Genomic DNA, 21,874 nt, shown 5'->3' with positions numbered 1-21,874 from the left:
TTGTTTTTGCCTTTGTTTGTAGTCAATACAGCCTGTTGAAATGACCTCTGTCTGTCATTATCCACATCTATGTTCATGTGTAACATTATATTCACGATTGTTAGTACTTCTGCTAGCACTAGAACCGCAGTAAAACAGTATTTGTGGAATAACGACTGTATTTATTGCAGTTTGACTGCTTTCTCTTTATCCATCGTGGTTGTCTTGAACGCGCACTGGTAGAAGGCGTGGTCAGGAAGTGACATGTCCGCGTCCTTATACGGAGGACCCTCGCCTTTCTCCGGTGACTTGTAGGTTAAATTAGTTTATCTTTTTCGTCTCAAAGTTTCGTCAGTTTTTGCTGGGACAGCGCCCTGCGGAGCTCAGCATGGGTACCGTCCATGCCAGGGTAAGCAAAACTCCGCTAAACGTGCGAGCTGGGACTTTGACCTCCGTGTCTGTGTTTAAGTGAGTTATCTGACAGAGCGGCTGCTGGAGTGAGAGGCCCTCTGCACTGTAATTCAACAAGATACAAACAAGGCTCAGGCATTCGGCTCACTGTACAGAGACTGGATTCATTCAGGCCACAAGTTGTAGTTTTTTATTAACCACGGTAAAATGCTAAGAAGCTATTCCAACTGTGTGTTTTAGACTCATAGCATGCTAGTGGTGTCTTTCCTTTTGCTGCAGTTTGAAAGGCTTTGGTGTGCTTAATGAACTTAAGTGAGGGTTGTTTTTTTCCCCCCCACTGCTGTACTTATTATGTTTATGTATTTATCTAGTACAGGGCTGTGGGTATGGGTTTTATTAATAAATGGGTCATATGTGAATAGGATAACGAAGTGTCCCAGTTTGTGTGGGACTGCACAACAAAATTTTATCCCTTGTCCCCCACATATTCAGGCAGCGTCTCACATGTTTTATCGATGATACCTTATCTTTAAAACTGAGCCAGATAGATGCAGTTTACTGACTTGCTTTAATAAGTAATAACAACAACAAAACTGTAAAAAGATTTTTACAGTTTTGGTTGTAAGTAGTTTAAATATTTGTTTTGATTTTTTTCATCTGAATTTTGGAAATGATGGAGAACGTTTTTTTTTATTTAAAAATTAAAAAAAAAAAGTAAATTATTGTAACTCCCGTTATGAAACCTTAACCTTTTAGAAGTATTTCCACAGACCTGACCTCAATGTCCCCAACAGTATATAGAGCCCCAAGCCTGAATCACCCTGTAAAAATAAAATAGATTCTATGCACATATTCACATATATGCACAATTAATTTCACAGTCATTTTTGTTTGTTCAGTAAAACACTCTGTGAAGTAATTATATATCCAATTATCCAATATATCCATTTTACTATGTCCTGCAGAGCCTAGACCCTCTGCCCATGCATGGGCCAGAGTTAGGAGTTCAAGCTGACGACATTGATGCTCCGGAGATGGACCAAGAGCCGAAACAAGAAGTTCTTGAAAATAAAGATGTAAGGTTTATTCTGTGCCAGATTGTAAATGGGACGTACTCTGATTACCACTGTCACATTGCAATACCTATCTTTACACTATAATTACACTCTGCTTGATAACTCTTAAAAAAGGTGTTTTCTTGACAATATCATTGTTTTAATATTATTTAGTATTATTTATATATATTTTACAATTAGCCAATTTATCTAAATAATAACATTTATGTAAATACAAATATATAAATAAATGTGTATTTTTTTCTCTTTGGGATCTTTACCATTTTTTTGTGCGTCTGTCTTCTCTGTTTTTCAGGTTGTGGTTCAACAAGTGCATATAGACGGGCTTGGAAGAACCAAAGAGGACCTGCTGACTTATGAAATCTCAGATGTTTTCCAGGCAAAGAACTTGATTGATGTAGGTACATATTAATATGTGTGAAATGATTGTTTCCTGTTCAGCTTATGGTTGTGAGTAGTTGTAACACAAGGTTCAAACTGTTGTGCAGGTTATGCGAAAGTCCCATGAAGCGCGACAGAAGCTTCTGCGTCTCGGGATCTTCAGAAAAGTTGAAGTTGTTATCGACACCTCACGAGGTACTGGCAGTCACTGTGTGGTCTTCAAAAATGACTTTGTTATGATTACATATCAGACATATTACAATGAAGTCTTTATCTCAAATGTATAAGAAGAAATGGAAGAAAGCCAACCTATTCACGTGATGAAAAATGTTGACCATGTCCTGCTCAAAAAGACATAGGAGGAAGCAAATGCTTGTTCATTCATATCTCTATTTAACTCATCATATTTCTTTTTGTTATAGAGTGTAATATATACATGCACACAAGCTTTAAATGTTAATAGTTATGACACTAAACTTTGACCATTGCAATCAAAATGTAGAGTTTAAGTATTTAACACCCTGTCTCATCTAAATACTTCTTTGTAAGTGTTTTTAATATATTCTTTTAACTGATTAACACACAGATTTTGTGCATCTGTTCAAATTCTTCTCCATACTATTCCACAGATTTACTCCATAGACAGCTATTCACATGCTCTTCCTTGTTGTCCACACATAAATCTAAAAGTTATGACTGTCCAATTGCAGGCTTATTCATGTGAGATATAGTGGCAAGAAAAAGTAACTGAACCTTTTTGAAATGTTGTATTTATGAATACAGTTGTCTTAAAATATGGCCAGCCAATTTTCTGGGTCACAGTAATGTATAAACACAAGTTAGTTTTGACTAATAGCAGACAATTGATCTTATTGTTCATGCTGAATACATTATTCAAACTCACTTTTAGGTCATGGGCCATATACATGCCAATTTGCTCTCAAGTGGGCTGGAGAAATAAAACCAATGCATAATAACTACATAATTACAGTGTTTTTCCTTCAGTTTTCACCTTTCTGTAAATGCAAAACAAGTTTATTCTTAGGACAGATAATCTCATCATATTTAAAGCAAAGTTAAAGACAGCTTAGTCCCCAAAATCTGTGCAATAGAGCTCTGTTTTTGTATGTTCATTTTCTGCTGTTACTAGATATACACACAAATTTACAGATCATATTGGAAAAGGCACAACTAACTTGTATAGAACTAGAAATACTTTTAATTCTACATACATTTTCATGTTTGTGTAGTAACAAACATGAAAACAGTGTTTTACCACCCTGCAACTTTCACAGTTTACATCCAGTGGCCCAAAGTTGACCTTGTCACTTGTCTGGATTCAGAATATGAATACCAAGACTACTGACATTTAAAGTGGAAACTAGAGTTAGCAAACCTTTAGTCCATGAAGTGAAACAACATTGATCTCAGGTTCAGGTCTCTAGATTCAGCTAAAGGTTTAAATGAGTTATAGGAGCTGGTTAATGTGCCAATGCATGTCTCTACAATATGCAGGTTACCATGTTGACACACAACAGAAAAAGCTGTTTAAAAAAATTGTTGCACTTGTGCAGTTTGCTCACACACACTCCACATCAGTTTATACAAGTTTATAAACAAACCCGGGTAACTGGAAAGAACTCTACTACTTCCTTACTGGTACTGCATTGATGTAATTGCTTCTGAGTAAATGTATAGCAGTTAGATATTTTGATTTGTTTTCTCTTCAGGGGAGAATGCTCTTCCTAATGGCCTTGATGTGACCTTTGAGGTCACAGAGCTGAGACGTATGACAGGCAGCTACAACACAATGGTTGGAAACAATGAAGGCAGTATGGTTAGTGCCAAAAAGAGCTTATGTCATCTTCCACTCTCTGAAAGTAATGCAATGTTGTACATTTTTCTCTGTGTGTGTTAATGCAGCTGTTTAGTTCAGTGTATTTTGAATATTATAAATATTAGGAAAATGCTGATCAGTTTGTTGATTCTCCTTCATTTCAGGTACTAGGCCTAAAATTACCCAATGTATTGGGTCGGGCAGAAAAACTGACATTCCAGTTCTCCTATGGTACCAAAGAGACATCATACGGTCTGTCTTTCTTCAAACCCCAACCAGGAAACTTTGAACGCAAGTAAGACATGAAAATGATGTGCACATAGGCATTACCTGTATTGAGTCACCCAATATCAATGTAGAAACAAGTTAAACAGTAGAATTTACATTTTTTCAGTCTAGAAAATTAAATATTTTAAAATGTATTAAATCATAATGTTATACGTGTTTCTCTACTTGCTGTAAGTACCCTCACTATGCTGTTGTTGACATTGTGGATTAAGTAGGTAAATGTTTGAGCACTCTTTGCCGTAACTTTCAGTGGGTGTATTTTGTAATTGCAAAGCATTATTGTACTGATGTTTTCCACTTTTCATATCATTTTCAGTATCACTTTGAATGTCTACAAAGTCACAGGTCAGTTTCCATGGAGTTCACTGCGGGAGACGGATCGAGGCATATCTGCAGAACTGAGCGTAAATACCTGCCTATTTCTGTTTTGTACAACTAAACCTATTTAAACTGGAACATTCTTGAACATGGTTTTGATGAATTAACACATTTGAGTAATATTTCAAATTAGATGAGTTTAAGAAAAACTACCAGAAAGTATAAGAATGTTTTAAGAGCCATAAAGTTCATTTCTGAGTTGCAGTATTGCTCCAAAGACATAGTTTGGACTTTTCTTGCATAATCTAAAATAAATATATATATATATATCTTGGATAATATGTTGTCTCTAGCATTTCATAGGCCTTTATTTAATCATTATTCTTTATTACTTGTAAGGAAACTGCTATATTATAAATATAGACATATATAAAAACTGGTGCTGTCAAAATTAACGCGTTAACGTAGATTAAGCCGCCATCACGATTAACACGATAAAATTTTTTTAATGCTATTAACGCATCTGGAGTATGGAGGGCAGAATGACTCAAAATTCCTGAAATGTTTCTGTCCACACATTTCTAGCAGTTTGTCCAAGTAGTTACATTCGCACACGCGCAAATGGGCAGTAAATCTGGTAGTGACGGGCAGCTGAACCAATCACATTGTGCAAGAAGGAATTTTCTTTTCACTGAAGCACTTGCAGCTTAAAATATCACATTGACGCGAAGCATACTCTAGTCAGGGATGCTGCTAGGACTTTGGCTAACACGTCATCCAGCTTGCGACAAACCACTCACGGAGCATCGGGGGCTCAGTAAGTCTACCTCGGACATATTGACTAAAACAATTGCCAAGTGAATTACAACAAACTGCAGACCTTTTAATGTCGTTGAGAACACGCGCTTTGGTTCCTCATTTCAAGGACTTGAAGTGCCTCCCCAAGCGTTACACAGAGAGAGAGTGGATAAATGTTTTTTTTAACATGAATGTTCAAGATGTTCAGTAAACATGTTAAGTGCATATATTTTACCTTTTTTTCCGAGTCTGTTTGCTCATGCAAAATGAATTGCAATTAATATAGATTAGAAATGAATGATATATATATATTAAATACAGGGAGTACAGAATTATTAGGCAAATGAGTATTTTGTCCACATCATCCTCTTCATGCATGTTGTCTTACTCCAAGCTGTATAGGCTCGAAAGCCTACTACCAATTAAGCATATTAGGTGATGTGCAACTCTGTAATGAGAAGGGGTGTGGTCTAATGACATCAACACCCTATATCAGGTGTGCATAATTATTAGGCAACGTCCTTTCCTTTGGCAAAATGGGTCAAAAGAAGGACTTGACAGGCTCAGAAAAGTCAAAAATAGTGAGATATCTTGCAGAGGGATGCAGCAGTCTCAAAATTGCAAAGCTTCTGAAGCGTGATCATCGAACTATCAAGCGTTTCATTCAAAATAGTCAACAAGGTCGCAAGAAGCGTGTGGAAAAACCAAGGCGCAAAATAACTGCCCATGAACTGAGAAAAGTCAAGCGTGCAGCTGCCAAGATGCCACTTGCCACCAGTTTGGCCATATTTCAGAGCTGCAACATCACTGGAGTGCCCAAAAGCACAAGGTGTGCAATACTCAGAGACATGGCCAAGGTAAGAAAGGCTGAAAGACGACCACCACTGAACAAGACACACAAGCTGAAATGTCAAGACTGGGCCAAGAAATATCTCAAGACTGGTTTTCTAAGGTTTTATGGACTGATGAAATGAGAGTGAGTCTTGATGGGCCAGATGGATGGGCCCGTGGCTGGATTGGTAAAGGGCAGAGAGCTCCAGTCCGACTCAGACGCCAGCAAGGTGGAGGTGGAGTACTGGTTTGGGCTGGTATCATCAAAGATGAGCTTGTGGGGCCTTTTCGGGTTGAGGATGGAGCCAAGCTCAACTCCCAGTCCTACTGCCAGTTTCTGGAAGACACCTTCTTCAAGCAGTGGTACAGGAAGAAGTCTGCATCCTTCAAGAAAAACATGAATTTCATGCAGGACAATGCTCCATCACACGCGTCCAAGTACTCCACAGCGTGGCTGGCAAGAAAGGGTATAAAAGAAGAAAAACTAATGACATGGCCACCTTGTTCACCTGATCTGAACCCCATTGAGAACCTGTGGTCCATCATCAAATGTGAGATTTACAAGGAGGGAAAACAGTACACCTCTCTGAACAGTGTCTGGGAGGCTGTGGTTGCTGCTGCACGCAATGTTGATGGTGAACAGATCAAAACACTGACAGAATCCATGGATGGCAGGCTTTTGAGTGTCCTTGCAAAGAAAGGTGGCTATATTGGTCGCTGATTTGTTTTTGTTTTGTTTTTAAATGTCAGAGATGTATATTTGTGAATGTGGAGATGTTATATTGGTGTCACTGGTAAAAATAAATAATTGAAATAGAATAGAATAGAATAGAATTCAACTTTATTGTCATTGCACATGCACAGGTACAGGGCAACGAAATGCAGTTTGCATCCATCCAGAAGTGCTTTAGTGATATAGATATATTACAATATATATTAGCAATAATATAGATATGTGAGTATAATACAGAAATGGGTCTATTATGGAATGTTATAATGTACACGGTATGAAGTATGTTGTGAATATTCTATAACTATAAGTATGTACAGGCTGTAGTGAGTACAAGCTATGTACAGGATATAAATATGAAAAACTATACAGAATATGAAATAAATAACTTTACAGAATCTGAGATATACAGCTATACAGAAATGGGAACTATGCAAGTTGTAAACAGTTGTAGGATTAAAGATTATCGAATGTACAGAATGATTATTTACACAGAGCTATACAGTAGTGCAGTTAAGATAAGTGAGGGTGTAGATAGTTTCTACAGAGGCTATATAAAGTGCTAGTGGTTGTGAGTGGTGGTTCAGTCCATGTTATTATTGTGTGTTTGAGGGTACAGTTGTCCATTGTGGGTGTGTGTATGTTCAGTCCATGAGTTTAACGTGGGTCAGATGTCAGGAGGCAGAGTTCAGGAGTCTGACAGCTGTGGGGAAGAAGCTGTTCCGGTACCTGGTGGTCTTAGTCCGGAGGCTCCTGTAGCGCCTCCCAGAGGGCAGGAGGGTGAAGAGTCCATGTGATGGGTGACTGGGGTCTTTGATGATTTTCCCAGCCCTTTTCAGACACCGCTTCCTGTAGATGTCTTTTATGGCAGGAAGTGGTGCTCCGGCGATGCGCTGGGCAGTTTTCACGACCCTCTGCAACGCCTTCCGGTCCGAGGCAGAGCAGTTCCCGTACCAGACTGTTATACAGTTGGTCAGGATGCTCTCGATGGTGCAGCGATAGAAGTTCACCAGGATGTCTGAGGACAGGTGGTTCTTCCTCAGAGTCCTCAAGAAGAAGAGGCGCTGGTGAGCCTTCTTGACCAGCTTGGAGCAGTTGGTCGTCCAGGTGAGATCCTCGGAGATGTGGACTCCCAGGAACTTGAAGCTGCTCACACGCTCCACAGCCGTCCCCTTAATGTGGATGGGTGGATGTGGGTCAGCATTCCTCCTGTAGTCCACGATGAGCTCCTTGGTCTTCTCGGTGTTAAGCAGCAGGTTGTTTCTGTCGCACCACTCAGCCAGACGATCCACCTCCTCCCTGTAGGCGGCCTCATCGTTGTCACTGATGAGGCCAATCACCGTGGTGTCATCTGCAAACTTAATGATGGTGTTGGAACCATCAGCAGGTCTGCAGTCGTGGGTGAAGAGGGAGTAGAGGAAAGGGCTCATCACACAGCCTTGTGGTACACCGGTGTTCATTGTGATTGTAGATGAACAGTGGTTATCCAGCCGGACATGTTGAGGGCGGTTGGTCAGGAAGTCCAGTAACCATTTGCAGATGAGGGAACTGATGCCCAGGTCTGTCAGTTTCCTGATGAGTTGTGAGGGGTGGATTGTATTGAATGCTGAACTGAAGTGTATAAACAGCATTCTGGCGTAGGTGTTGTTGTTGTCCAGGTGTGAGAGGACAGAGTGCATTGCGATGGAGACTGCATCCTCTGTGCTCCTGTTCTGGCGGTATGCGAATTGGTGGGGGTCCAGGGGGGGGGGGAGACAGGATTTGAAGTGTGCTAGGACCAGTCGCTCTAAGCACTTAGTGATGATGGGGGTGAGTGCTACTGGGCGGTAATCATTGAGGCAAGATGGGTTGGAGTTTTTGGGTATCGGGACGATGGAGGTGGATTTGAAGCAGGCCGGTACCACAGCGTGGGCCAAGGACAGATTGAATATGTCTGTGAGCACTCCTGCAAGCTCCCCAGAACACGCTCTGAGAACACGCCCGGGGATGCCATCAGGGCCTGCAGCCTTGTGGACATTGATCCTGCTCAGCACCGCTCCTACATCGGTGGGGGAGAGAGTCAGAGGTTGGTGGTCTGGCGTCATGTCTGCTTTGGTTGTGGTTGTGGGGTTCCCTCGCTCAAAACGAGCATAAAAGTTGTTGAGCTCGTTGAGGAAGGAGACATCAGAGGATGCGGGGGAGGGTTTGGTGGTCCTGTAGTCTGTAATGGTCTGGAGTCCTTGCCACATGCGTCGGGGGTTGGAGTTGGAGAAGTGTTCTTCTACCTTCTTTTTGTAATGGTGCTTGGCTTTTTTGATGCCCTTCTTTAGAAATGGGTATATATTTGTTTTTTGTTAAGTTGCCTAATAATTATGCACAGTAATAGTCACCTGCACACACAGATATCCCCCTAAAATAGCTAAAACTAAAAACAAACTAAAAACTACTTCCAAAAACATTCAGCTTTGATATTAATGAGTTTTTTGGGTTCACTGAGAACATGGTTGTTGTTCAATAAAAAGATTATTCCTCAAAAATACAACTTGCCTAATAATTCTGCACTCCGTGTGTGTGTGTGTGTGTGTGTGTGTGTGTGTGTGTGTGTGTACATAGATATATAGGTTTTTTTTAAAAAAATTGTATTTCACAGGACCGAACCTGTGCTAAAAGTAAACTATTAACATTCTCTTTGAGTGTAAGCATACATTCTTTGTGTTTATTCTCCATTGACTTCATTATATTGCATAAATGTCTGTTACAAGCTTAAATATAAAGTTGAAAAAGTGTAATTACAGCTATCAATCAAGTAATTGCGATTAATCACGATTAATTACAGAAAATTGTGAGATTAATTAGTTAATTTTTTTAATCTATTGACAGCACTAATAAAAAAATGAATGTAGCTTCTGGAAACTCTGGAAAGTCAAGCTAATTCTGAAGAGCCATAAACCTGATCACCAGTAGCAGGCGTCTCCTCTGCTTGCCAAAAGAAGTTTGATTAGATTGTGTAGAAGTGGAAAAAGGGCCATTTAGCTCACTCGGTAAACAATTTCCTGATAAATTCAAAGGCTCAGTCACATGTTTGAAGTCTTTATTTTAAACAACAAGACTTTCATTTTGTAAATTACAGCCCCTACTAACTGCTTTAGGGTGTGTCCCAGTCATCGCGTGATTGACAGTCGTTACCGTTTCAGATGTCATTGTTCTTTTGTTTCTCAATCAGATCCACCCATCGTTCATTTCATCCAGTTTCTAAACAATCGGGAATCAACACTAAAAATGCTTTCACAATGGGTTTTCATTAATCAATCGCTGATATCAAATTGGCCATCTTTTATGTATAGACTGTGGTTATACAGAATTGAATTCTATACAAACAACAGTTATTAAATGACATCTGATTATCAATACCCATAGTTTCCTGTGTGGAAGACCAGCCAAACTCTGAAGTGGGAAGGAGTATGGAGAGAGCTTGGCTGTCTGGCCCGCACTGCCTCTTTCCCTATACGGGAGGAGAGCGGCCATTCTCTGAAGTCCTCACTCTCGGTATTTCTCTGTTTGTTTTTTGTTTTTAAATTAAAATTTATTTGTTTTACAGTGAGGTTACAGTGAAGTTAAATGCTTATTTTGAAAAGTGGAAAAAGCCTGAATTTTCTCAAAGGCTCCATGGAAATAAACCTGCAAATATGATGTTTTGAATTGCAGCATGCTATGGTGATTGACACCAGAAACTCCTCCATCCTTCCCAGGAAGGGTGGTCTGTTGAAGATCCATCAGGTTTGTTGTTCACCACTAAATTAGATCTATTTTAAATGCTATGTAGAAAGTTAGTGACTATTATCATACACAAGTTTGACATTTTGTTTGGTGGTTGTGTAGGAACTTGCTGGTTACACTGGGGGAGATGCCAGTTTCTTAAAGGAAGACTTTGAGATCCAGCTCAACAAAACACTCTTCTGGGACTCAGTGAGATTTTTCATTTTACATTTCAGTCAGTTGCCACAAAATCTTCCCTAAAATTAGCCTGTTAAAAAGGCTGTTGTGCTGATTAGATAGCTTTACTAGCCAATTCATTGACTATATATGATTAATGATTATTGATGTCCAATAATAAAGTAATGAAAAAATGGCCTGTTAACAGCTGGCCTCTTTTTGCTGATTCAGCTTGACTAAACACTGAATTTTTCCCTCAGGTCCTTTCTGCCTCATTGTGGGGTGGTTTGCTTCTACCCATTGGTGATAAGCCGACAAGTATAGCAGACAGGTAAAAACTCACAGCACACTGGCATTACTAACCAGAGGTTTGATGGTCCTAGAGCTTTGTAAATTAGGCTGTTGAAAGTGATGTTGCTGTCCAACATCTATAATGGTTAGCATTTAAATCTTTAAAAGACCACTTTTTATAATGGGAAACTTGGGTGGTGTCTGTAGTTACAAATAGGATCTTTTTCTACTAATTCAAAGCAGATTTATCTGCCTCCCTTAATGACTGTCTGACTCTGGTGTGGCTCAAAAATTTAAACTGTCTAGTCTTATCCCTAAAACCATCCATCAATCGTTTTCTTCCACTTATCCAGTTCAGGGTTGCGGGTGGGCTGGAGCCTGTTCCAATTGCTGTAGCGAAAGACATATAAAGTTCAGTTTAATTTAAATTTGTTGTGTGTTTTGTACTTTGTTGATATTCTAGGTTCTATCTTGGCGGCCCCACCAGTATCAGGGGTTTCAGTATGTACAGTATGGGCCCACAGAGTGAAGGTGAGGCATTACCTCAGATAAGCTGCTTGGTAACCAGAATGAAGTTTGATGATTAATTGAAAGGTTATGTGCTGGCTTTACTGGTATGGCAGGTGACTACCTGGGGGGAGAAGCCTACTGGGCTGGAGGCCTCCACCTCTACACCCCTCTACCCTTCAGACCAGGCATGGGAGGCTTTGGTGACCTCTTCCGAACCCACTTCTTCCTCAATGCCGGGAACCTTTGTAACCTCAACTATGGTGAGCTTTTAAAACAGATGAGCACCTGTTACTTAATCATGCTAGGGCTTGGTCAGACCTTGAGATTTGTGACTGAACTTGTGAATTCAGTTTGACTCACTTTGAACTTGGTTAATGTGCAATAACACTATGTGTAATTCTTCTGACAACGTAGTGTTTTATTCTATTGTATATAGTATCTTATTCTTATTATCCTATCCTATTCCATTGTTTTTCTTAATTTTTGCTACTGTAACTTTGCACTGTCCACTTTCTGCAACAAATTTCCCACGTGTGGGACTAATAAAGGTTTATCTTATCTTATCTCTCTCTTATGCTTATTGTTTTACCAAGAACGGATTAGGGATTTTATGTTGTTAGGACAAGTATTGCTCAGATTATGAATACATGCATTTGCCTATATGGTTGGGTTCATATGTACATTTTTGTTCAGGTGAGGGGCCACAAGCACATTTGAAGAAACTGGCTGAATGTATACGTTGGTCATATGGACTGGGCATTGTGCTGCGCTTGGGGAACATTGCCAGGCTTGAGCTGAATTACTGCATTCCCATGGGAGTCCAAAGTGGAGACAGGTAATGCTAATTTTATCAGCTAGTCTAAGCTAAGCTGATTGGGACTTATTTACGGTTTCTTTAAAGAAATGTTAGGCCAATAGAATCACTGTAAATAGATGATGAATGATGAATTTTAGTCTGAAAAGAACAACACATTCTAACTGACCGCAATCAAATTAAGTATAGTGGTGGTTTCTTTAACGTCACTAATTAATTTACTGTATATTACAGATCTGTTTAAATGTGACACTAAAGAACTTATTACTCTAAGTTTGGCAAGTATGAAACAGTGTCAGAACATTACTATGGGAAAATTAGAAAATGGATTACTTAAAAAAATCTGTATTACATTGCAGTTGTAATGATGTGCAACAGAAATAAGCTAATAATTGTCTTTCAATTACATTTCAATGATTCTTTATTGTCTTTGCAGGATATGTGACGGGGTCCAGTTTGGAGCGGGAATCAGATTCTTATAAAACTGCATTTCTTTCCTGCCAGATAATTGCTTGTACATAATTGTTGCAACCAGTTTAGTTCAATAAAACTATTTGCACTGACTTTCTGTTGTGATCTGTGTTTTCTTATCATTACATTAGTGAGAAATGAAACAACTGGTCAACAGACCTGACCTTGAGTATGCCACGAAACTAGCTACAGATGGACAAAGAAAGCTCTATGAATCTAGGTCTTTATTTCCAAAGACTAAATTAAGACCTGTAACTTTGCCATGTGGGCATATACAAATACATGCTACAAACCGATGGGCATTCAGCCTTAAACCACTGCCTCCTTCCTTTTGTGCAACTAGAACTTTTGTGTGGCTGATTAGAAATATATTTTTTAAAAGAAACATAAACGTGTTTACACTGCCTATACAAGCAGTGTAAAACAAAAAAATATGTATATATAAGGGGCATTATACCAGTAAAAACAGTATTACTTTACCGGTACTTATTAGTTAATGTATTATCTGTTTACGCTTAGTTTAGGGCCACAGACCACACAACTTCTTGACATGAGTAGTTTAACTGCGCATCGATTTGGCGCACACTCGTGTCACGTGCCTGCTGACGCTATGCGATTGGCCAAACCCGCGCATGCGCTGCACTCGGTATTCCGTAGCTTTTTAGCCAGCACGCCAGAGAGTAGCGCGAAGAAGACAGGCAGTGGGGGGTATTCATTCACGGTTTCTCGAAATTTCAGCTTTCCGTCCCGTTTCCTGACAAGGTAGCTCTCCACATTACGTCGTTGTTTGTTTCGCAGTCGTCCGGCGCGGAGCAAAAGCAACCTGCGACGGGTTTTACTTTGTGGATTTCTCAGAGGTCTTATCTGTGAGTAGCAGTCGCTTGAAATCACGCTGATGGCGGTCACAATTGAGGATCTCTATCGTAGCTACGGGATCCTTGCTGATGCCAAGGACAACCTCAGTCAGGTAAATAAACATCACCTTGTACCTTTTAAACTGAACATATTCATGTTGCCTTGCAGCAGTGTATTCTTTTACTTTCAACGTTGATAACTTTTCTGGTTTACATAACATTTGTTTGTGTGTGCTAAGCTAACTGTAGCTAGTTATAGTAATGACCGGGCTAATGTTAATAGCTTCGCCGTGGCGATCCATAAGCCAAACCAAGTTTACTACTACATTCATTATTTTCAAGATTAAGTTTTAAACTTGTCCACTCGCAAAACACGTTTTTCACTTAGGCCACAAATAGGAAGCGGCGATAGTTTTATTCAAATTTCACCGCGATCTATCTCATTTAGGATGTTATCCTATACGTGGACGTTTTGGTCATATACAGAAACCATGATAAAGCTCAGGTTTTAGAAATTAACAAAAGCTAAATGAAAGCGTTATTAAACATTTTGACATCTTAAAAAAATACGTTGGATATTTCTGGGGTGCATATGTTTATTGTGATTTCTTTACAAAGTGATTTCATTGTAATAACTATTCATATAATAAGCTGAAAAGATTACCGAAAGTGAGGTAAACTTAAAAAATAAGCAAACCCATTTTGCAAATAAACTGAAAACTACAGAACTGTAATCACTTGATGATTTTTTTTTTTCCTTCCAGACCCATCATTAGATTGACTTTTGAAAATCAGTTAACCGATTTTTGTTGGTAGAACAACAAAGAAAGTGACATAAAACTAGTATTCTGTGCTCCTTCGACATGTATGCCATTTTTATTTCTTTATTTCTTACCTTTAGTTTTTCTCGAATCCCCATATCCCCAGAGTTTAACTCGATCTATACTTAACCTTGGGGTATATTTATTGTCCCAAGTAACGACTGCGATGTCCCATCATTCTGCAGCACAAAGATGCCTACCAGGTAATAGTGGATGGTGTGAAGGGTGGCCCCAAGGAGAAGCGTCTGGCAGCACAGTTTATTCCCAAGTTCTTCAGCAGCTTTCCTGAACTTGCAGATGCAGCTATTAATGCCCAACTAGATCTCTGTGAAGATGAGGATGTTTCGGTGAGTATGTAGCCATGAATCTAAATACCTCTAACAGTAGCTACAAATTTTGATTTGCCTGTTTCCAGGTTGATATTGGGGATCTTTCAGGGACTGAATGTGTTCCCGATATTCATTTTTATTTTATTCATTTATTTTTCTGTGTACTTTTCATTGACCAGATCCGACGTCAGGCCATCAAAGAGCTCCCACGCTTTGCAACTGGTGACAACATCCCCAGAGTTGCAGATATTCTCACTCAGCTTCTTCAGACAGGTAACAATTTTTCAGATTTCACAAAGCTACTCAGACCCCACCAGTATTGTTTATCTCTGCTAATCTTTATTGACGTTTTTGTGCTTTCAGATGATACGGCTGAGTTTAACCAAGTGAATGCAGCACTTATTTCTATCTTCAAAATGGATGCCAGGGGTGAGTTTCTCTTTCCCCTGGGGGAAAACTGAAATGCAGCTAGGCCTGTTTTAATTATTAAAATGGATGTTGTTCACCCTGCCAGCTTTTTTTTCTGCTTATAACCCTGGGATATTGGAGTGCAAACATTTACCTGAGAGTATATTTATTTATTTACTTGTGCGTAATATCATGCTGTAACACATGTATTAAATTTTTATTCAGAAAGGACACTCCATATATATCACAAAAATCTTTTTTTTTTATTTTTTCTCTTTTTGTCATTCAGGAACCCTTGGGGGACTCTTCTCTCAGATCCTGCAGGGAGAGGATATAGTGCGAGAAAGGGCCATCAAGTTTCTGTCAACTAAACTGAAGACCCTGCCAGAGGATGTCATGACAAAGGAGGTGGAGGAGTACGTCTTTGCAGAAACAAAGAAGGTTTGTAGATAGTGTAGAACTGATTAACGAGTGATCGTTTAAGTTGCTCTGTGCCTGAATGTAACAAGGGTAATTTACATGAGAAGACACATGGCTGTCTAGACTAGGGGTGTGTATAGAGTGCTGATTGTTTTGGGTGTGCCTGATGATCTTGTCTTTGTTTTGTTAATTACTGACATCGACTGACCTGTGACGATGTGAATCCCTCAACCCTTGCTTAATCCATTTAAGTGCAGTTGTTTTGGGTATGACCTTAAAAAGCAGAGGTGAGTCTCTCTCACTTGCCTATTGGCTACTTTCATCGAAACTGAGCTACCCTTAGTGGTCCTTCGTAGAGAAGGGCGAGTAAACACGTAAACAAGCATCTGTTTTTTTTTTTATGTAAATCAAAGGACCAATTTTGAGTGTGCCGTATCTTCCAAAAAACATGGTAATAACGACGGCCCACTAACATGCTCTACCAAAAATAGTGCTTTGTCGTGTATCTAATGGACGGAAGCTAAACCAGTTCCACACCACTGAAGTTGCAGCATTTTTACAAACCAATTCTGGTTCATCCGTTTCATTCAACAATCCGCTTTTGCCCTTCTCATTCTCCATTGCTGCCATGCTTTTTCCCGCCATATGCGTATGAAAACAAAGGCACTGCGCATGCGCGTTTTACTCATATTCTATCGCAATATTTCATTTTCTTATCGTTGCCCAACATTATACCGGTATTACCGTGAACGGTATGATATGGCCCAGCCCTAGTCCTTCGTTGGCATGTATAGCTATCCAGTAGGTATTGGACCATACATTTAGCATTGCAAAAAAATCTTTGTTGACCAAATTTTGGTTGGCTGTAGGAAAAAAAATTGACAAGTTGCAACAAGTCACAAATGAACATTTTTGCATAACAAGACAAGAACACATTCTGAGCAGTTGTTTCTCTTCTCTGCAGGTGATGGAGGATGTGACAGGAGAGGAGTTTGTGCTGTTGATGCGTGTAGTGTCGGGTCTACGGGTACTGCAGACTGTAAATGGGAGGCAGCAGCTGGTGGAGCTGGTGGTGGAGCAAGCTTTCCTGGAGCAGGCCCTCAACCCAGCTGACCCTGACACTGTGGACCGCCTGCTGCAGTGCACACGCCAGGCCCTACCACTGTTCTCTGTAAGTACAACTTATGCACTTTAAAGCAGAGGTGTTAAAATCAAATCATCTCTTATAAGAAGCTTTTGTTTTACTGGTCTATTCAGTTAAAATGTACTTTTACTTTGAGTTATGTTACTTTATATAATTAGTCATGTTTTTGTTTTGTTTTTTGTCTCTTGTAGAAAAATGTCCATTCCACACGTTTTGTAACCTACTTCTGTGAACACGTCCTGCCAAACCTCAGCGCCCTGACAAGTCCTGTGGCTGAGTTGGACATTCAGTTGGAAGTGAGTACCTTTAACTGTAAATGAGTGATCCTGAAGTGAGTTTAAAATGTAATACTGGTTAGTGTATCATGCTCATTCTTATGTAGTTGTATGTGGATGTTGTGAAATTAGTTTAATATTAATACAGTTGTTTATTGTCAGTATTTATATCTTGTAAGAGGAAATCAACCTGCTGGGTGTCCCCCTCTCAGTGATCTCTAAAGATGACAGAGCACCTATCAAGCGCAAATTGATATCACTATGTTGAGTACAACAAACTTCCTCAACCACATTCAGATCACACCCTCTCAGACTTTTCTGGTGGAAAACCTGTAATTCTACCCCCAAAATTCTGCTGGTCAGTAGCGGTGCACACAAAGTATAGTTTTCTAGGTTGTATTTATTCAGCTCAGCCCAGCAATGACTGGCATGACAAATATGGTGACTGGTGTGAGGTCAAGATTCATAACTTTTGACATTTGGTGAGTGGTTGTAGTAGTAAACAAAGGCAGCATGACAGCCACCTGTTAGGGGTGTTAGCCAAATGCATGTTGCTAATGGGTCATTAGTCTGCACCATGTAACAATGCTTCTCATTAGCGATGCATATTACACTGAGATCTGCTAAGCTCTCTCTGTCTCTGTCTCTGTGTAGGTGCTAAAGCTGTTGGCTGAGATGAGTCCGTTCTGTGGAGATATGGAAAAGCTGGAGGCCAACCTCAACATGCTGTTTACCAAGCTGCTGGTAAGAAAGACTTGTCCTGTTTTACTTGGACTGAATAAGGAATACATGGAAATGCACCAGAATCATCCAAGTCCACCAGTAGTTTCTCTCAGATTCTGAAACGTTCTTATTTATTTTTTTATTTTTTGTTAACATTTATGCAGGCTGGTCAGTCAGTTTTTGCTCTTTCCTTTTCCATGATTACATTGTTCCATATCCTCCTGATAATCAGCCTATTCAGTTTTGTCCTCTGGACATTTGCTTTTGGTCTGTATCTTTTGACTCATTTGAGCTACCCTGCTTAGTCCTGATGTACTAAATAGAGGACGTCTTGGGCTTTCCATTGATATTGCATTTGTTTGGGTGGCCTCTTTAAGCTCCAAAGAGGAAGGAAATGTGTCTAATTTCCACCACTGCTTCATGTCTGAATCAATACAGTGTTTGCTTTTTTCCTAAAATTCTCACTTATCTTAGACTGAGTAACATTTCTGAATTTCACCACTGTATAAATCTCAGCTGCAACAATGGATGCATACATACGCATCATTAGTTGTTGTTTTAACAGATGTTTCCAGTGTCTGAATGGGGAGCAGTCTAATATTGTATTCATTTATTTCAAGTCACCATGAAAGTTTGAGCTATCTCAGACAAATGCTGCGCTAATCCAAATAATATTTTCATTATTTTTCGTACTTTTTTTTTTTTTTTTTGTTTATTTAGGAGTTTATGCCGCTGCCTCCAGAAGAAGTGGAGAATGGTGAGAATTCGGCAAGCGAGGAACCCAAACTACAGTTCAGCTATGTAGAGTGTCTCCTGTACAGCTTCCACCAGCTGGGCAAGAAGCTGCCAGACTTCCTTCTTGACAAAGTGGACGCTGAGCGCCTTAAAGACTTCAAGATCAGGTGAGGAATCAACTCAGTTTGTTGATAAAATCAAATGGTTTACACAAAGTGTGAATTTTAGCAAGTCTGTTGTGTTTGACGTAGATCATCGGCACACTTTTGACTAAATTAATAGAGTCACTATTAATTTAAATGTACTTTCTGTTTTACAGGTTACAGTATTTTGCCAGAGGCCTGCAAGTTTACATCAGACAGCTGCGAGTAGCACTGCAAGGAAAGACGGGAGATGCTCTAAAGACTGAAGAGGTAACATCTGTCAGCTGACATGTAATTGTTTAATATACTAGGAACTAGTTAACTAAGCAATCAATGACAGATCAGAAAAGGGTAATTTTGTTCTTTCAACAGCCCTGCTGTAAAGTATCATTGACTAAGTTGTGTTTATGTAATCAGAACAAGATCAAAGTGGTGGCCCTCAAGATCACAAACAACATCAACGTCCTCATCAAGGTAAGGCGTGAGCCTGTCTAATTTAATAAACCACACTAGGTTGCTTATATTTTGTGGTCAGTTAATAAACCAGATGAATAAAATGTAATTTGCTGATTGCTGTGTTCTGTCTTCTAATTGGTTGGGTTTGTTTTCTTTTTTTTTTCTCCATTGCAGGATCTCTTCCACAACCCTCCATCATACAAGAGCACAGTCACTCTGTCCTGGAAACCTGTACAGAAGGCAGAGGCTGTAGCGTAAGTCAGCTCCTCCTTCTTGTTAATGTTACTTCTAGTCAGAGATGTTAGAAATACTTGTAATGTAGCAGTGAGGCTTGATGTGTGGAATCTGAATTGGAGCTTCATATACCTTTCTTCTTGTTTTTAGGCTTAAGCGTCCATCAACTGAGGAGATGGGATCAGGAGGCAGCACAAAAAAACAGATCTCTCCTCAGTCCCGGAGGGACGCACGACAGATCTACAATCTCCCAGTGGCAAGTACAGCGCCTCCATTGGAAACTTTAACTATGGTGAGTGTTTGGTGGCACTTTGGGGTTTTTACACTGTTGTGTCACATGTTGACATTATTTATTTTATGTCAGACAGCTATAGTAGAGGAAACAAATAGAATTTCCTTTTTATCTGGAATTCGAGTATAACTGTATAACTTTGGAATCTGGCAATATTGTATACTTTCGAGATAGACTCCCAGACTTTGGGTTAATCTTGGAACCCTTAACTTGAGTGGAAGTCACATGTGGGTCATTTTGTGGACCGGAATCTTTAGGCTGACCTGCTCTGAATACTACAGGAGTGCACACATTACATCAGAAGAATTACTCAACTTACCAGAAAACAAAACTGTGTGTAGCCACATGATATTGATTGTACACTACCACTTGGAGAAAGTATACAGTTAAAAGATATACTGCATCTGAAGTTCATGTAGCCAAAGACTGCTCAATGACAGTGCTTAGTACTGCTCTGACTACAGTCTAATGTAAGCCAGAACATTTCCACCACCAAATATCCTGCCCTTTGTCTACAGATACCTACACTACTGTACAAATAAGTTCATAGTACATTGACAATAAATATCAGTTTACGTATCAATGTTGGGCAACAGGATCTCATTTAGGTAAAAGGATGGCTTACTGGAGAAAAACTGCACATTTTAAATGTGTTTGTGACACACAACTCCCCATCAGATCATTGCCACACTCATGTTAAGACATTTTTACAACGTGATTGAAGTCCAATATGACACTAACCTGCTTGTTTTCGACATTTTTCACTCTAGAGCAGCGTGGTGGCTTCAGAGGAGGCCGAGGAAGAGGTTTCGGAGGCAGAGGCAACAGGAGCCGAGGCCGGATCTACTGAGGCGGACACACAAACGCAGAGTACATATTGCTCATAGAACTGCATCACATCAGGATTTTTTTTTCCCCCACACCACCACGGACTATTTTTCATCTACTTAACTTTTTTTTTTTTTTTGTTGTTTTTTTACTTGTACGGAGGATTTTTATTTGCTTTGTTTTGGGAGGGGAATTCTGCCTTCAGAACATCAGAAAACAGACTTTTCTACTTGCCACTTCAGCATTTACTTCCTGTATTCTTCTCATGTGTGGTCATAAAAAAAAATGTAAATGTGTTTTTGCCCCTCGAGTTTTAAACATTATTCTGTGTATTTTTGTGGAACAAAAGACTGCCAAGTTGTAACCGATAAATATTTTTGTCAGATTGTAGTAGAAAAAGATGATGATGATGATGATGATCCTCTTGTTTTGCAACATGTTAATGAATGCTTTTTGTTTCTGTTTTATTTAATCTTGGTTTTCTTTTTTTATTTGAGTTTAATTTCAATTGGCTGATTGTGCTACTTTGTATGAATCAATGAAGTAGTTTCATTGGATTTTTATGATAAACTTGTATGGAAGTATGAACTATAAGGTTTTGTTGTATTTGTTGTCAGATTGCAAATTTGGTATCACATCAGGATAACACAAAACACCTCCACCCTAAATCTTCAGATTTTTATCAGAGCACAACTTGAATCAAACTTTGAAACCTTTTCCGAGCCTGTTGAATTCTCCTCCTTCCATTCTTTCTGCCCCACCACCTTTTCACTCACAAACCTGTTCATCCCATTTGGCATTTCTACCCTCCTGTCTTTCCTTTTCTCTTTTTCTGTTTGCTCTCACGTAAATCTGTACCAAACCAGAGTGAAGACGGGATAAATTTAGCCCACGATTTCTGGCATCTACAAATAGAATACACATGAGTGCCTTCTCCCCTGTCTATATGACTGCATCAGTCTTCCCCTCCCCAATCTGGCAAGTGTGTGTGTGTGTGTGTGTGTGTGTGTGTCAGAGCTTTGAAGAAGAAAAGGGTAGAATTTGGCTCTCAGTAATAGAAAGGAATATAAATAGTTGCTGCCTTGTTTAAACACAGACTTTATTTAAACACCCAGGTGGTGGAGGATGTGCTTCTTTTAGGCACATTGAGACATGCACACAGGCATCGTAATAAGAAGGGGCAACTTGTGCATTTTTAGCTTTATATTTTTAGTCTCAGGATCAACTACAAACTTTGGTTTACAGTTCAACATAATAACTTATAAGCCTTTACTGGTGCTTGATATAGCCCCAGTTCATCTGCGTGTTTGTCCTTGAAGCCCAGAGTTGTGATTTGGCTTTTGCCTAAATACTTCACCTTATAATGTGGAACTGTGGTCACCATTGATATGACTGCCTTTCCTGCACAACCCGTGCTTGTGATAAGATTAAGGAATATTATTCCTTGAATATACTTGAAACTGGTGTTTTAGTACATGTTATTTTTTAACACACATTTAACCGTCTCCCTCTAGTCAGTTGTTTGGATTCACAGTTCAGTGACTGAATTTTTGAGGATAAAGGGT

General features: G+C 39.5%; 2 protein-coding genes across 3 annotated transcripts; both read left to right on the top strand.

The window, feature by feature from the left end:
• The first annotated feature begins 216 nt into the window (after positions 1-216).
• On the top strand, positions 217-12,740 carry samm50 (SAMM50 sorting and assembly machinery component). Of its 2 annotated transcripts, none has more exons than XM_040026394.1 (15): positions 217-388; positions 1,356-1,466; positions 1,762-1,863; positions 1,955-2,042; positions 3,578-3,684; positions 3,849-3,979; positions 4,289-4,376; positions 10,046-10,174; positions 10,334-10,405; positions 10,508-10,594; positions 10,822-10,892; positions 11,316-11,383; positions 11,467-11,622; positions 12,056-12,197; positions 12,613-12,740. In XM_040026394.1, exons 1-15 carry the CDS (start codon positions 368-370, stop codon positions 12,656-12,658), a joined length of 1,419 nt encoding a protein of 472 aa, XP_039882328.1. In that variant the 5' UTR covers positions 217-367; the 3' UTR covers positions 12,659-12,740. The 2 variants fall into 2 exon arrangements, with proteins under 2 accessions (XP_039882328.1, XP_039882329.1); XM_040026395.1 differs by having other exon boundaries at positions 219-388; positions 11,476-11,622.
• A 553-nt stretch (positions 12,741-13,293) lies between these two features.
• Positions 13,294-20,903, top strand: api5 (apoptosis inhibitor 5). The gene is given in 15 exon segments (XM_040026390.1): positions 13,294-13,614; positions 14,508-14,669; positions 14,831-14,924; positions 15,015-15,080; positions 15,349-15,500; positions 16,444-16,650; positions 16,815-16,919; positions 17,553-17,642; positions 18,342-18,523; positions 18,676-18,769; positions 18,917-18,973; positions 19,130-19,209; positions 19,340-19,434; positions 19,437-19,481; positions 20,252-20,903. Coding segments are annotated over 15 exon segments (1,581 nt in total). The 5' UTR covers positions 13,294-13,542; the 3' UTR covers positions 20,332-20,903.
• The last annotated feature ends 971 nt before the right edge of the window (positions 20,904-21,874 follow it).

Source organism: Simochromis diagramma, unplaced genomic scaffold, assembly GCF_900408965.1.
Source record: "Simochromis diagramma unplaced genomic scaffold, fSimDia1.1 OVJJ01000293.1, whole genome shotgun sequence".
Taxonomy (NCBI): domain Eukaryota; kingdom Metazoa; phylum Chordata; class Actinopteri; order Cichliformes; family Cichlidae; genus Simochromis; species Simochromis diagramma.
Note: the sequence above shows the minus strand (reverse complement) of the source record. Positions and strands in the feature narration are given on the sequence as shown.

Excerpts from the sequence above, each read along its gene's own strand:
- samm50 (XM_040026394.1), top strand. The coding sequence starts at position 368 with ATGGGTACCGTCCATGCCAGG. Across the intron at positions 4,377-10,045 it reads GCATATCTGCAGAACTGAGC|TTTCCTGTGTGGAAGACCAG; the intron begins GTAAATACCTGC and ends CAATACCCATAG. Across the intron at positions 10,595-10,821 it reads AAACACTCTTCTGGGACTCA|GTCCTTTCTGCCTCATTGTG; the intron begins GTGAGATTTTTC and ends TTTTTCCCTCAG.